This window comes from Mus caroli, unplaced genomic scaffold, assembly GCF_978045245.1.
Source record: "Mus caroli unplaced genomic scaffold, Mus_caroli_1 scaffold_22, whole genome shotgun sequence".
Classification (NCBI taxonomy): domain Eukaryota; kingdom Metazoa; phylum Chordata; class Mammalia; order Rodentia; family Muridae; genus Mus; species Mus caroli.
Window position 1 is genome coordinate 7357681 of NW_028227277.1, and position 17539 is coordinate 7375219.

Sequence of the window (17539 nt, forward strand, 5' to 3'; positions counted from 1 at the left end):
AATTGGACATAGTACTACCAGAAGATCCAGCAGCACCTCTCCTGGACATATACCCAGACGATGCTCCAATGTGTAATAATGACTCATGTTCTATTATGTTCATAACGGCCTTATTTATAATAGCCAGTTGCTGAAAAGAACTTAGATGTCGCTCAACAGAGGAATGGATACAGAAATTCAGGTACATTTGCACAATGGGGTACTACTCAGCAATTATAAACAATGAATTTATGACATTTTTAGGCAAAATGGATGTATCTGGAGGATATCATTCTGAGTGTGGTAACCCAATAACAAAAGAACACATATGTCTGCACTAACTGATAAGCAGATGTTAGCCCAGAAACAGACTAACCAAGATACAATTTGCAAAACACATGAAACTCAAGATGAAGTAAGATCAAAGTGTCGATAGTTCCTTGCTTCTTAGAATGGAAAACAATATACCCAAGGAAGGAGTTACAGAGACAAATATTGGAGTTGAGAAAGACAAAAAGGACCATCCAGAGATTGCCCCACCTGGGGATCCTTCCCATGTGCAACCACCAAACCCAGACACTATTGCATATGCTAGCAAGATTTTATTTGCAGGACCCTGATATAGCTCTCTTTTCTGAGGCTATGCCAGTGCAATATATAGAAGTGGATGCTCACAGTCATCTATTGGATGTAGTACAGGGCCCCTAAATAAAAAGCTAGAGAAAATATCAAAGAGCTAAAGGGGTTACCAACCCTATAGGAGGAACAACAATATGAACTAACCAGTACACCCCAGAACTGTGCCTGTAATTGCATATGTAGCAGAGGATGGCCTAAGCAGATCTCTTGAAAGAGTCATACCCACCACAACTTACTTTAAGATTATCCATGGCATATTTTAAAATGAAAATTTAGAAAGGTAAAAAATAATATATACATGACATCCCAAATAAAGTAATGACTATTTTCCTGCTTCCATCATATTCAGCTGATAAGTCCAACTGAGATTTCTGCTGTTTATACAAATCACTTGCTAAATTTGTAATAGCATAAAACTTAGCCATCTACTGTTTTTTTTTTTTTTTATCTTCAGGAAAAATATTATACTCAGTTGTATTAAGACAAATTCTCACTCTCGGTCATATAACCAACAAATGCTCTAACATGTTATAAGGCCACATACTCCAGAATGTGTATCACAGCCTTATTTATAATAGCCAGGAGTTGGAAAGAACACAGATGTCCCTCAACAGAGGAATGGATACAGAAAATGTGGTACGTTTTCACAATGGAGTACTACTCAACTATTACAAGCAATGAACTCATTGAATGGAAGAAACTAGAAATTCTCATCCTGAGTGAGGTAACACAGTCACAAAAGAACACACATGGTATGCACTCACTGATAAATAGATATTAACCTAGAAGCTTGGAATAATCAAGTTACAATTCATGAACCACATGAAAGTCAAGAAGACAGAAGTCCAAAGTGTGGCTACTCAGTCCTTTTAGAAGGGGAAACAAAATATCCATGGGGAAGATTCTAAGTATAGAGCAGAGACTGAAGGAATGACCATCTAGAGACTGCCCATTCTGAGGATACATCTCATATAAATTCACCAAACCCAGACTCTATTGTGGATGACAACAAACTAACAGGAGCCTAATATAGCTTTCTCCTGAGAGGCTCTGCCAGTGTCTGACAAATACAGAGGTGGATGCTCACACCCAACCAATGGATGGAGCCCAAGGTCGGCAATGGAGGAGCTAAAGGAAGGACCCCAAGAGGTGAAGCAGCTCACAGCATTATTGGAGGAGCGAAATATGAACTAACCAGTACCTTAGAGCTTCCAGATTCTAAACCACCAGCCAAAGAGTTCACATGTAGGGACCCATGGCTCCAGCTGCATATATAGTGGAGGATGGCCTTGTTGAAGATCAATGGGAGAAGAGGCCCTTGATCTTGAAAAGGCTCTATGCTGAAAGGATGTTTTCAGAGGGGTAAACCAGGAAAGAGGATAACATTTGAAATGTAAATTTTTAAAAAATCTAATAAAAAAAGAAAAAAAATGGAAAAATTAATTGGTTTCTCCTTGGCAATAAAGAGTCGATCTAATGTCTCCTCATCCATGTTTCATTATAAAATGCTTTGTAGTCATAGTTGGGGGTTTTCCATACCAGGATTTTCATAACAAGATTCATATTCATTGGAGCATAATGTGCCTGAATATTTGGTACTCTACACATGAGCAGGCCCTATCATAGCAGTATATTTCAAGAACAGCTCTTCTGTAATGAATGATTATTAACAAATTGACTTTGATCTAAATTCCTATGATAAGCTCTCTGATTCAGAGGATCTCTGTAAAGTCACACTATAAAATCAATACATAACTCTTGGTTTTGTAAAGGTTACTTTAAAAAAATATGGATTGTTTTACCAATATTTTAAGCAGATATATATTACATGAATCAAATTAGAAAAAGTCATTTAGAGAATAGATTGAACAGATTTTCTCACAATTGAACCACATGAAAGGATGAGAGCTCAGGTCCTTTTCTCTTCAGCAATCATTGAAAAGTATGTAGGACACAGTATTACTTGCATAAAATACACCATGATGATTAAACATTTATATTTACCATAAAGTTCAGGTTTGTTCTTCAAAATCATGTTATGTAAATATGTTTGAATGATTCAATCCCATTGACATAAAAGGGATTTCTTTATCTGGTCTAGTATATTCAGGAAGAATAAACATATGTAAATGCATCCACTACTTAAGGTATCTACTAGACCTCACAAAAGGTAGACATCCGGAATGGGACTTTGATCCCTAATGCACACACTTAATTAAAAGAAAAAAATCTGGGTTCATGATTGTGGAATAAGTAGTTACGTATGGCAAACGATCATCAAAAGACTGAACAATTCATCCAATTGAAAGACTTAAATAATCTTGAATTGGAAAAAGTACCTGTCTCTGATTCTGACAGTTGTTTTCCTCTATTAAAGACATGTCAGACACACAAACTGCTGATTCAGTATGTTTAGGATGTCACTCTCAGGGGTTGGTTTTCAGTGGAGTTCAGAGAATGTAATGTCTCATAAGAATAATTTGCTCTGAGTTAGTACAGTCTGATAGCCACTGTAATTAGAAGAACAAACTGGGAATATAGTAAAGTATTGAACAGATATAAACTGGGAAATATCATTTCCTCCCTGACTCTTTATGGTCTCCTTTTGGCAACACAAAATCCAATAAAATAAAATATAAAAATTAACACTATACTAGCTTTGGACTTGCCTGCTCCTTTCTCCCTGGAGGGACAAACTAATGTACTAGAATCCTCACCATTCAGAAAATATGATAAGCAGGAAAGTTCCTTAAATTCACAGTGGCAGCATTTTCTGTTATTCATTACTGGAAAGCTGGACTCAAGTATGCCTACTCCAGGAATTTTCACATCAATGTTCCGTGACTCACTGTGCCAGTCCCAGGACCACATCTTCCTTGATGCTTTACAGTGAGATGTAAAGCCAGCTTCCTTAGGTCTCTCTCTTATTTCTCTAAACTCTCAATTCTCACTCTCAAATAGACTCCTCCACCATCTTGCAAACATAAATGTGGTTGAACTCTCTAGGGACTGTTTCAAATCCCTAAGTGTAGTTGGTGTTGTTACAACACTGATGACATCACAGGGGATACCAAGACCTCTCCAGGATGATACAATAGAATGTTCAGACAAGGAATTGTTTATGTCATGGGAAACAGGCTTTGCCTTTCTGTTAAAGTTCTCCCTCTACTGAACAGAAGCTGAATTGCATATCCTGGAGACTCTCCTGGGACATAAATACTGATCACCTCCTTTTCAAAAGCCAGAGATCTCAGACAATGAGCTTTTTTTTTTTTCCGTGTAAGAACAGTGGGAAAATGGCGTGCTTTATTTCCAAAGGGGTTAAATAGAAAAAAGATTGACAGGATCAAGAGAAGAGCAAGCCCATAAAGTTGGTAGCAGAACATTTGAGATGTCTACTTTCATCCTATGCCTCAATGGTACTTACTTATCATAAGTACCTCCTGTGCATATCTCTGTGGAGATCCTAAATGATGTGGGAATTCAGCCAAAGTGTTCCCCATTTTTCTAATTATGGAAGAGATCCTGTTAGGCAGGTAGGTTGGTAGGTCATTGAGGTACACCCTGCTTTCATAAGTTCAGACTGCAGAGATCCTTCAAGTGTAAAATTTTTATATAATATTGAAATTCTAATTTTGGTATTCAATATTAGTATAGTTATGTATATTGGACAATGAAGATTGGAAGGGAAATTGGACCCCTTATTGTAAGCTAAATTCTATGGATTAAGGGATTTTAGGGGAAACCTTGGAAGAATCACCATCAGGCATCCTGCATGTACGTTGAGTGTGAGTGAAGTAATATGGCATGCCAATTATGATGCATTGGGTTAAAAATCCTGAGTGTAAACAAGCTATAACATGTCAGATTTGGTTTCATTAGAATAAGTTGAATTTTGTACAAAAATCATTAAAATTATAATAGACTAAGATAATATTTGTAATGAAGAAACTGAAATTGTATTTGTTGGTGCATAGTTGTATAATGGCCATCCCATTGCCTTTCAAATATCTGTGGTTCATGAATAACATCTTTGCTATTACATATATTTTCATCAAAGTGGAAGTCCTTCCATCCATGTAGATTTATGAGTGCACATACTCAAAAGTGCTTCAATGCTTTGTATAAATAGTACTTGTGTGCCATATCAAACCTTGTTTCAAGTGATTGAAGAATCACAAATCAGTATCTGATTAATGGGGAAAAACAGGATAAGAATGGTTTAATATTAAATGATATTAGAATTTATTGAATATACAACAGCAACACTTCTAAGATTATTCTCTGACATGAAAATAGGATAGAGGCTAAAACCTATTACACATAGAATAACATGGAATCATATATCCGATTTCAACAAGAAATAAAGGGACAAGCAACTGGAAAGAAGCTATTGAATATTATTTGTGAAAAAGAAGAAAACTTTGTTTGATAAACTCACAAAGTACTGTAGTGGATAGCTTAAGATTACAACCCAACAGAATAACTTAAAGGAAAATAGAAACCAAATATTGCCTTGATAATCAGGAAGGACACGATGATGTGTGCTCTGCCTTCTTTCCTCCAAATCAAGTACATAACATGAGTTTTAGGCAAAAAGAAAAGAAATTTTAAGAAATACTATTTTTGTTTCAAGCAACATGGAGGATGTCTCTGCAGAAAAGCACATGGAGCCTCACCTCTAAATCTGAGCAAACCCAAATTTAAGATTATTAAAGACCTGAATGTTTGACCTGTAGTCTTGTTTTAATGAGTATTGAATGGATCCCAGTCCATTGCTCATGTGCTCCAAATGACTTCCAAAAGACTGCTACAGCCCAGGAATGCACAATAGCAGTCACAATGGAGTGAAGAGTCTGCCTCCATGCACATTCCCAGTTAATTTGACATGGTATTAGAACCAGGTATATAATAATTATAGAATATGACAACAGGACACTTCATTTTCCCAGTCTATTGGTTTGTACTGAAACAATTTGCACTGAAATAGTCGTAATTCAACCAAATTATGAAACAAATGTTTATTCATAGTAACAAAGATAGTAAATTAAATTCCATAGCAGGATTTTATTATAATCCATTGACATACCAACCATTCCAAAAATGAAGTTGAAGACACACTTAATTCAGTATGGATATTTTGAACAAAAATATAAGGTAGTTAAAAAAATAACAAGTCAAGTCAATCCTTCATCTTTGTCACTCATTGCAATCTAACCGAATTAGTAGCTAACATCTATGTTATTGAAATGTAATCTAAGATAGAAATATTTCAAAACAAATGCCAAGTAGAAATAAATGAAAAGTGTGAGGTATATACCAGCATTAGCAATAAAATTCTATCTCTTAAATGGCATTCTTTCCCTTGAATAAAATATATGAAATTAGCCTCTAACTTCTTAATGAGGTGTGAACAAACATCAACCAAAGAAATATTTCATCAAATGTCATTGACTGCCAGGGACTGATTATCAGGAAAAAGTTCAGCATATCAGTGAATGTATGCACAGGTACTGATATTTGACCAGATGGGTGTTGAATCTTTAAAATTCAGGTATTTTTGGATTTAGCATATTGACATGTTCTCCAGATGGCAGGAATCACAGGAAGTTTGAGGAGTTTTTGGAAACATGAGTGGCATACAATAGTATATGAACAACAGAGAGCATGGTCAACTCCAGGCTCAATGTTGCATGTGAGACTGCCCTTCCCTAAACTAGACAATGTGTTACATAATGTTCCATGATTAAACTTAACATCTGGATTATATGCAACTTTTATGACCTTCTCAACTTCTGTCACAGTATAGAACTTCTGATGAAATCCATTGTGTTTGTGCATAATGGATGTTGACACATGGTCAGGTATGAGCTATGCAGGAGAAGATTGTCCTTGGGATTTACTCTATGCACATGAATGCAGTCATGGCCCCTGAGGGTAGAAAACATGATCTCAAAACATGTTTTCAAAAATATGTTGATGAAAAGTTTTCAGACCTCAGATGTAGAGCCAGAGGCCAGAATTTTCCCTATGTATCTAGGGAGCCTGACATAGGAAGAATGGAAAGGAATTGTGAATATAATAAGTGGATCTCCAAACAGCAGTAGCCTTAAAACAGAAACATAGATGTAACTGTGTGTGTGATGTCTTTCTACATCAGAAACGGATTTCACAACAGCTCCATCTTAGATCCTAGCAGACATGAAGAAGGTCTGTGCTTTCTCTATTTCATTTTTGTTTCTGAAGTTTTCTCTCATCCTGTGCTGTTTGACTGAACCCAGTTGCTTTTGGAGGATAAAGAATAGTGAAGATAATGATGGAGATTTGCAAAGGGAGTGTCATTTTTACCTTTGGGCAACTGAAAAATCTTATACTAATGGTAATTTTTTAAATTTATTTTCAAATTTTAGGTAAGCCATTAAGTTTATTTAATGTATCAATGTCAATCGTTTGAAATATTTAGCTGTATATACAAACTGTGGGTTCTGTTCTCTTCCTCACCATGTAACTTGAAGAACACCTGAAAATGAATTTTTATATCAATAACTATTTTATACTTTGAAATGTGTCACAGTTTAGTATAGTTTTAGTGCAATTATACTCAAGTTCACAGTGCTGGACAATGTGAAGTTCTAGATTCTCTCTGTGAGGCTTTTTTGATAATATATGTTGAAAGATATGTTTTCATCTGCCTTGTTTTCACAATTCCCTCCTTTGTCTAGAACTCAATATGAAGAGACTGTATCACTGCCTATATTCAATTGTCTGCCCACGCCTCAATATGATCATGCGTCTAAATGCTTTCATAAAAGTGTTACCTAATTCGGGTTTCCAACAGATGAACATGCATTGTTTCATTGAAATATTTGTGTATGGGTTGGTCTACTATACCTGGTTAAATATATAACATTACTTATATATTTGTGAATATACTTAAACTTTGCTTTATAAAATAGTCTTTAAATGAGCCTCTTCCTGCAATCCTGAATTTGATACTGAATGTGGAAAAATAATGCTAGTCTTATATTCTGTTATCAGAATAATCTTTTTATCCAATTACACAAATGCACAAGCTCAGATTAGGTTTATTATCACTATCAGATACAAGGTCAATATTTCTATTAATTACTCAGTAATTTTATTATTATTTAGTAGTTAATATATATTCACAATTCCTTTCCACTCATCCTATGTCATGTGCCCTGGATACCTAGGTAAAATTCTGGACTTAATCTCTACATCTGAGGTCTGAAAAGATAAATCTAGGAGAATCATAGTAATTCTTGTGGAAAAGAACCTGTTCTCAATGTGGGTTTTAGGTCTGAGGTCCAAAGAGTGAGATGTTATCATTTGTGGCTGCAGATTATGAAGGAATGAGTGTTGAAAATTTTTTAAAAAATAGAAATAGTAAGAACACACTAAAAGGTAACATTAAGTAGATGTGTACAACACCCTAAAGAATAATATTCTGGTCATATGGTATAACGTGTCATTTTGTATATATATCTTGAAATGGATAAATATAATTAAATAAAATATATCCTAAAATAATTAGTCTGGCCGGGCGTTGGTGGCTCACTCCTTTAATCCCTGCACCTGGGAGGCAGATTTAACATATCTCATATTACAAATCTTACAGTATTTGAAATTTCATATTTTAAACACCTCCCTTATCATCACTATGCCTTGTTTTATAATTGCAGCAAGTAAATATGAGCTTCTTCTGGTAATGTCTTTTGCTACCAATGAGATCAACAAGAATCCTTATCTTTTACCCAACATGACTTTGATCTTCTCCATCATTGGTGGAAACTGTCATGATTTATTGAATAATCTGGATCATGAATATAAACAAATAGATGGATATATGAATTTTGTTAATTATTTCTGTTATCTAGATGATTCATGTATGATAGGTCTGACAGGACCATCATGGAAAACATCCTTAAAACTGGCAATGCATTCTTCAATGCCACTGGTAAGAAATTGTGACACTGAAATTGTTAAGAACATTAAATTACATTTACAGGTGCCTACAAGAAAACTTGGAAAGAATGCATTTGTGGGTGTGCTGCTACACAAATACACACACATACATACACATTATATATATATATATATATATATATATATAATATATATATATATATGTGTGTGTGTGTGTGTGTGTGTGTATGTGTATATACAAATTAAATAATCAGTTCATAGATGTACTGTGCATACAGGTAAAATTGTGTTCTAGGAATTTTAGACTTGTCAGGAATAGTCTAGAATCTAATAGGAATAATACATGATGTGTATAGTACAATCTTACTGTTCTTATCTAGAGTTCTGGAAGGTGAGTAGCATTACATGTATATGAGTCCAAATATCCTAATAATCATATTCCTCACTGGAAGTTTCATCCTGTCTTCTACATCCTTTAGGTTTTCTTTGGACCATTTAATCCTAACCTACGCGACCATGACCGGCTGCCCCATGTCCATCAGGTAGCCACCAAGGACACACATTTATCACATGGCATTGTCTCCTTGATGTTTCATTTTAGATGGACTTGGATAGGACTGGTCATCTCAGATGATGATCAGGGTATTCAGTTTCTCTCAGATTTAAGAGAAGAGAGCCAAAGGCATGGGATCTGTTTAGCTTTTGTTAATATGATTCCAGAAAACATGCAGATATATATGACAAGGTCTACAATATATGATAAGCAAATTATGACATCTTCAGCAAAGGTTGTTATCATTTATGGTGAAATGAACTCTACTCTAGAAGTCAGCTTTAGAAGATGGGAAGATTTAGGTGCTCAGAGAATCTGGATCACAACCTCACAATGGAATGTCATCACAAATAAAAAAGAATTCACCCTTAATCTCTTCCATGGTTCTATTACTTTTGCACACCACAGAGCTGAGATTCCTAAATTTAGGAATTTTATGCAAACAAAGAAAACTGCCAAGTACCTAAAAAATATTTCTTATACCATACTGGAATGGAATTATTTTAATTGTTCAATCTCTAAGAACAGCATTAAAATGGATCATATGACATTCAACAACACATTGGAATGGACAGCACTGCACAGCTATGATATGGCCATGAGTGATGAAGGTTACAATCTGTACAATGCTGTTTATGCTGCGGCCCACACCTACCATGAACACATTCTTCAACAAGTAGAGTCTCAGAAAAAGGCAAAACCCAAAACATATTTCACTGCTTGTCAGCAGGTAAAGTTTCTTACATTTCATTATGCTTAGATATATCAATGTGATCTTTTAAATAGACCCAGAGGAACAACTGTACATTTGTTTGTGATTATTCTTTAAACTCTCTAATAAACCTTTTACATGGATGAATATCATGCACAAATATAATATTTAATAGGAGGCAATATATTTTTATGAATATCAGTGACTTTTGTGACAAGGTGTCTTACATTTCACTAAATAAGTTCAAAATTTAGAATAGGAGCCAAGAGTTTTATCATAAAAGCCTAAGTGATGACTAGACTGGAATGTTTGGCTGAAGAATAGTTTCTCAGAAATTGATCCATGTGCTGTGCTTATTATTTAGTCATTTACATTAAAAATTTACAGTAACATAAATGACAAAGACTGTACATTTTACTAAGTTTACATTTATTTTATGAGTATACTGTATGTACATGAAAATAATTTCTTTATTTACACAATTACCAGATATTCAGACTTCCCCTTCAGTCTCTCTTATAATGTTTCATTTTTTAAAAAAAGTATTTTTGACAAGAATCTTCATATAGACCCTCACATAGACAGACAGACACACACACACTCACACTCATGCACTGTGTTACTTATTTTCTAGTAATCATTTTTTCTAGCACACTTTATCATCTATCATTAATATGAAGTATATAAATTTTCAGTTATCAATGAGGTATACTGTTTTTTTATACACACGTTTATTTCAACACAGCTGCTTTTTTTTTCTGGAGTCATTAAGAAATTAGGGAATTCTCAATTTTGTGTTACCTTTATAGATATGCTTTGTTGATATTGTAAGCATTAATCTCTTCTAGATGTCTTCCTTGATGAAAACCAGGGTATTTACGAACCCTGTTGGAGAACTGGTGAACATGAAGCATAGGGAAAATCAGTGTACAGAGTATGACATTTTCATCATTTGGAATTTTCCACAAGGCCTTGGATTAAAAGTGAAAATAGGAAGCTATATACCTTGTTTTCCAAAGAGTCAACAACTTCATATATCTGATGATTTGGAATGGGCCATGGGAGGAACATCAGTGGGTATACCATAGTTTTTTTCAGGATATTTGGACTTTAAAATATGAGACTTCGTGTTTAAGACCAATTGCTAGTTTTGCAAAAGACTATCCAAAGTTACAATAATCAAACTTTGATTATGCACAACTTCAAGTATATCTGGTAATCGATGGATAAATGGCCTCTGAATTCCATGTTCAATAGTACCCAAATTGCCTATTACCTACAATACAGGAATATATATAATGGGTTTATAGTATAATGTATATGTACATATCATTAATGAAAAAATTTAACTATATATTAACGTGGGATTTTTTTTAATTCTGCAGAAACATATTTATAACCTAATTAAGTATATCATGGATTCATTAACATAAGCTTTTCTCCATATTGAAGGTTTTCTTTTTTTAATTTATATATGTTGTATTGTTTTTTATTTATTTACATTTAAAATGTTATCTTCCTTCCTGATTTCCCCTCCTCCGTGAAGGATTGCCTTATCTGGCATCAGTGGGAGGGGAATCCCTTGGTCCTTTGAAAGCTTGATGCCCCAGCACAGAGGAATACTAGAGTGATGAGGCAGGAGTGGGTGGGTAGGGAGCTCCCTCATAGATGCAGGTGAAAGAGAGAAAGGGATAGTGTGTTCAAGGTTTTCTTTTACATTTAGTAGTACTTCATTAATTTCATAAGAGTGTTATATAAAATATTGTGTTCATAGTCATCAAACTACTCTCTCTTGATTTACCCTACATTCTCCCTCCATATATCACAGTATTCTTTTTTGAACTTTATAAATCATGAGAGAAAAACTTGTGCCACCTAAACATTCTTTTTGGATTGATCAGTTTAGGAAGGAAAAATTTTAAATTGCTATAACCTGAATGATACATAAATAATATTACATGATGTAGTAATTTTTGTGTGACACTCAGAGTGTTGCAGGGTAATATGAATAAAATGTGTCTGATATTGTAAAGTGATACAGGTTATCAGAGGAATATGTATAGCCAATTCTGTTACTGCTCCATATATCAATCTATGGGTCATTATTCATATGATAAATACATGAAATTCACACACTCACATGCATATTATATAATATTTATGCACTGCCTCAGGTACCCTCCTCCGTGTGTAATGTAATATGTACTGCTGGATTCAGGAAAATTTATCAAAAAGAAACATCAGAATGCTGCTTTGATTGTGTTCAGTGCCCAGAAAATGAGGTTTCCAATGAAACAGGTACATTCTTGCATACAGAAGAAAATTTGCTGAATTTGAATAACTTCTCTATCCAAACTAGAAGTATCAAATGGCCTAGATGCAAACTAAAGACCTAACATCTCCATGACTGAAAACATAATCAGTTAAATAGTGCCAACTTCTTTGGACCCAGCAAAAAACTCCCAATATCTTCTTGAAACAAGGCCTTTCTCTCACAATATGATGGTTACTGCTTTTATATTATATAGAAAGTGTTTAGGAGGACATACCTGTATAACAATGTTTTAAAGAAACATTTTAGATGTAATAATCTACACATATATATTTTTTTTTGATTTGTTGCACATAGAAAGTTGACCACCTGATCAGTCCATAATCTTTCCCTCTATCACCCAGCTTACACTGTGAAAAAGACCAGATGTTCAGGGTAACGGTTGTTGTTTAATGAAATATATTTTAAGAGGTTAGATGGACAAAGTATTAAATATTTACTCTTAAAGATTTAGAACAAGAGTGAAGATTTCAAAATGCAGCAAGAGATGGCTTAGAGCTTAGCTAAGGAAAGAGGGATAAATGTGAACATCCATAAGCTTCCTGCCATATAGCATGGAATGTGTATTTGGCAAGATAGAGATTGGAAAACAATGAAAGGGACATTCATAGGTCTATGAGGTGTACAGCTACAAGAACGAAAATATTCCTTTATGCAAACAGTATTTGAATGAGGAATTGTATATTCTCGTTCCTATGTGTAGATATAGAGGCACAAACCACAGAGCAAACAAAGTACATGATGCATTTCATCAACTGACACCAGTACCGATGTCTGCACACTACCCTTGTCTGTGAATAGTGAATTTATGTTTACAGGAATTAAATAATCTGAGATTATGCATATAATTATTCATCATATTTTTGTTTTTGTTCAATAAGAATATTTTTCTTTTCCACTTTCCATGATTTTTTTTTCAATCACAGTGCATAGGTCAATACTGGGCAATTTTATGTTAGTGGTTCTACAGCAAAAAGGAAGGGAATAGATCATCAACACTAAATTGTTTATTAATATTTGCTATGAATAACACAAATATAAAATTATTACCTATGTAATTATGATATCTTATAAGGGTTTATGTACATTTACCAGCAGATATGGAACAGTGTGTGAAGTGTCCAGATGATAAGTATGCCAACATAGAGCAAACCTACTGTCTCTCAAGAACTGTATCATTTTTGGCTTATGAAGATCCACTGGGGACGACCCTAGGCTGCATGGCACTGTCCTGCTCGGCCATCACAATTCTAGTCCTCGTCACATTTGTAAAGTACAAGGATACTCCCATTGTGAAGTCCAATAACCGCATTCTCAGCTACATCCTGCTCATCTCTCTAGTCTTCTGCTTTCTCTGCTCCCTGCTCTTCATTGGACATCCCGACCAGGTCACCTGCATCCTGCAGCAAACCACATTTGGAATATTTTTCACTGTGGCTGTTTCTGCAGTGTTGGCCAAAACAATAACTGTGGTCATGGCTTTTAAACTCACTACTCCAGGAAGAAGAATGAGAGGGATGTTGGTAACAAGGGCACCTAAGTTGGTCATTCCCATTTGTACCCTAATCCAACTTGTTCTCTGTGGAATCTGGTTGGTAACATCTCCTCCCTTTATTGACAGAGATATCCAATCTGAACATGGGAAGATTGTCATTCTTTGCAATAAAGGCTCAGTCATTGCCTTCCACATTGTCCTGGGATACTTGGGCTCCTTGGCTCTGGGGAGCTTCACTTTGGCTTTCTTGGCTAGGAATCTTCCTGACACATTCAATGAAGCCAAGTTCCTGACTTTCAGCATGCTGGTGTTCTGCAGTGTCTGGATCACCTTCCTCCCTGTCTACCACAGCACCAGGGGGAGGGTCATGGTGGTTGTGGAGGTTTTCTCAATCTTGGCTTCTAGTGCAGGGTTGCTAATGTGTATCTTTGTCCCAAAGTGTTATGCTATTTTAATTAGACCAGATTCAAACTTTATAAAGAACCACAAAGGTAAATTGCTTTATTGAAACTTTCATGGTATGAAAATGTTAGATGATATTCAACTTATCTTACTCTTCATCTTAACAAAACTAGTACTTCATCATAAAAAAAAATTTAGTTATATACGGATGTGTACTTACAAACAGGACAGGAACATGAATATGCTGAGAACTGGGAATCTCAATTGAGGAATGGGTACCATCATTTTGACCTATGGTTGTGTATTTAAGCCATGTACTTAAATAATGATTAATATAAGGTTACCCTGCTTTATGTGAACAGCACCCGGTCTAGGCACACTGTCCTTGAGTTATAAGAAAGGGTACTGCATACAACATGAACATAAAGCCAGTAATTAACATTTTTCCACCTGTTTTCATGGAGTTCTTGCATCCAATTTCATGCTTTGACTTCATTCAATGTACTATGAAAAGGTAGATAAATAAGTAAATACTTTTCTCACATGTTTATTTTGGTCATGGCATTTTTTTTCCAGCAACAAAATCTAAGAAATTGCCTAAATGATGAACTGCCTCTGTTGGGAGTAGGAAGATCATAGATTCCTGATGTGATAAAAGACACTGATTTGAAAAGAGACACAAGAGTGAATGTTAGCCGAGTGTGAATCACTGTGACATTGTGCAGATGACAGTGCAGAAGCACTGAAATTTGGAATATGTTTAAAATGTACTGGGTAGATGTTAAGAACATCAGATAACAAATAAAGAAATGTACATTTTGTTAAAAGGATGATGAGGTTCTGATTATGCCTGCGATATAAGCCTCTGATATTATGTGAAATGACACAATTTTACTATGAATTGACTGTAGTTCATTAAGTGTGTAAATCACTAATGGAAATGTCCCACAGTAGACCTTCACCACATTTTGATCAGTGAATTCGATAAACATATAAGTAACTCTATATCAAGTGTTTCAGCATCAATTTTATCATAATAGGAGTAATAAGTTATTTAAGTTTAATGTTGCACACACAAACATGCACATATAAACACATACACATTATTTCTTCTTTATATCAGGTGTTGATGGTCAGTGTCATTGTTCTCTCAAAGTACTCTTTGCTGCTGCAGGGCGGGGTAGGAAGAGAGGACAGGGAAAGCTGGGCAGCAGCAACTGAGGGGCGGGGTGAGAGTGACCATAGTAGCAGGGCCATAGCAACTGAGGAGACAGAATACAGAAAACATTAACAAAAAATATTTTTAGTAGTTGCCTTTCTGTGTGTATGGGCAGCAGGTACACAAGTGCTTGTATGTGTATACAATGAATCTGTAAGAAAGAGGCATCCAGTGACCCTAGAGTTAGACACACAGACAGCTGTGGAAAAGCTGACATGGGTAGAGGAGCAGAACTCAGATATTCAGCATGGAGAAGAAATTTTCTGCACAGTTGACACATAATTCCCAGCCACTTAAATGTCTTAACCAATACTTACATTCCAAGACTGCATCTTTATAGAGAAAAGGAAATAAAACCCTGGAAGCACAACATCACTCTCTGCAAATATTCCATGATTCGGTGCAATTGTAACATCTTTTAGTGTTTTACATTCCAGATTTTATTCCACACCACATACAACATCCAAACGCTCCACATCCCATACCTCCTCTCACCTCGCTATTTCCACAAAGATGTCCCCACCCCTCACCTCCACCCCACCTAACCTTTAAACTCCCTGGGGCCTCCATTCTCTTGAGAGTTAGAATCCTCTCAGGTTGAATACAGATGCAGCAGTCCTCTACTGTATGTTTGTTGGGGGCCTCATATCAGCTGGTGTTTGCTGACTGTTTGGTGGTTCAATGTTTCAGACATCTAGGGGTCCAGATTAATTGAGACTGCTGGTCCTCCTACTGGGCTACCCTCCTCTTCAGCTTCTTTCAGACTTCCCTAATTCAACAACATGGGTCATCTGCTTCATTCCATTGGTTGGGTGCAAATATCTGCATCTGACTCTTTCAGCTGCTTCTTTGGTCTTTTGGAAAAATTCTTACACTTGTTACAGTGGTGATTATACCTAATGGGTAGGGTAAGATTGCTAAATATGTACATTCTGTTTGACCATTCTTGCTTGCTTGTTGTTGGTACTTCTTGACATGCTAATTTACCAATATCATCTTCACTAAAGTGCAGTTCTCACGGAGATGGCAATTTGTGAATGAAAAAGTAGATAACTGATCCTAAAGCCAATAGAATCTAATTAAATCTAATTAAAAATGTGGAGTGGGTGGATCTGTGGTGGGGCACCTTCATGGAGGCAGATGAGCGGGTGGAATGGGAGTGTTCAGAGGGGAAATCTAGAAGGGGGATATCATTTGAAATCAAAATAAACAAGAAAAAAAAAACAAAGAAAAATTAGAACAGACTCTCGGTCTTGATGTGATCCTTTCAATATGGCCTGAATGAATTCCTTGTGCCCATATCAGGCTACTTTGTCCCTGTAAATAAGCACAGGTAATTGTAGCACTACAAGAATTACAAACATTTTCTTACTTTGTTGAAGCACCATTACAGAAAATTGTAGTAAACAATTATGTGGAACAGAATGTTTTCTTATAAAACACTTAAGAATGAAGTGGATTTTCACATTTGAGGAGAGCATATTTCTTTACATATAAACAGATAAAAATATTTAAAATCTCAATTTAAATAAAATTATAGGACTCACTTTTCCATTTTTCATCAGGCTTGTCCAAGTTCCTCTCTGTAACCCTATAATATATACCTATTCTTTTGATAAAATATGTAACATATAAGGCAAATAAATTTTATATAATTATATATAAATATATGTATATATGCTATCCTGCTTATTTTTGTTGTGTGGATATATATTGACGACTGACTACGTTGAATGAGACAGCTAATAACTATAATCTCACCTGTGACACAGTTTTAGAAACACACTTCTTTACAATGAGTGTTGTAAAGAAACACTTGGTTATATTCAACATACAAAGTGTGTTCCCACAGTGATACACAACTAGGCACGTAGTCAGAGACAAAGATACACAGAAAGAGAAACATGCACAAAGACATTCACAGTCACACAGCTTAATTATGGAAGATTTATAGAACGAAGTCTATTAAATGACAAAAAAAATTTGGTGCTAAATTATGTGAGCATTCTGGAGGGATGTGAACCAACCAAATTTTGCAAGTTCTGCAATCATCTGAATGTTTCCACACCCCTTTATCTCTGGGTATATCACAATATGGCTTTAACTTCTGCTTTCTTCATTTATATTATATTTTACTATAAATTTCCCTTCTACCCCATTCAATTTTGCATTTGGAGCAAAATTGAAATATATATTTTTGAACGGCCATTTCTTGAGATGCAGAGGAATAGACATTTGGAAGATCAACTCCCTAAAAGTGA

General features: G+C 35.2%; 1 protein-coding gene across 1 annotated transcript; it reads left to right on the forward strand.

The window, feature by feature from the left end:
- Nucleotides 1-8325: 8325 nt before the first annotated feature.
- On the forward strand, nt 8326-14798 carry LOC147000037 (vomeronasal type-2 receptor 116-like). The gene is made up of 5 exons (XM_085834289.1): nt 8326-8596; nt 9045-9848; nt 10679-10903; nt 12005-12128; nt 13261-14798. Exons 1-5 carry the CDS (start codon nt 8348-8350, stop codon nt 14163-14165), a joined length of 2307 nt encoding a protein of 768 aa, XP_085690415.1. The 5' UTR covers nt 8326-8347; the 3' UTR covers nt 14166-14798.
- The last annotated feature ends 2741 nt before the right edge of the window (nt 14799-17539 follow it).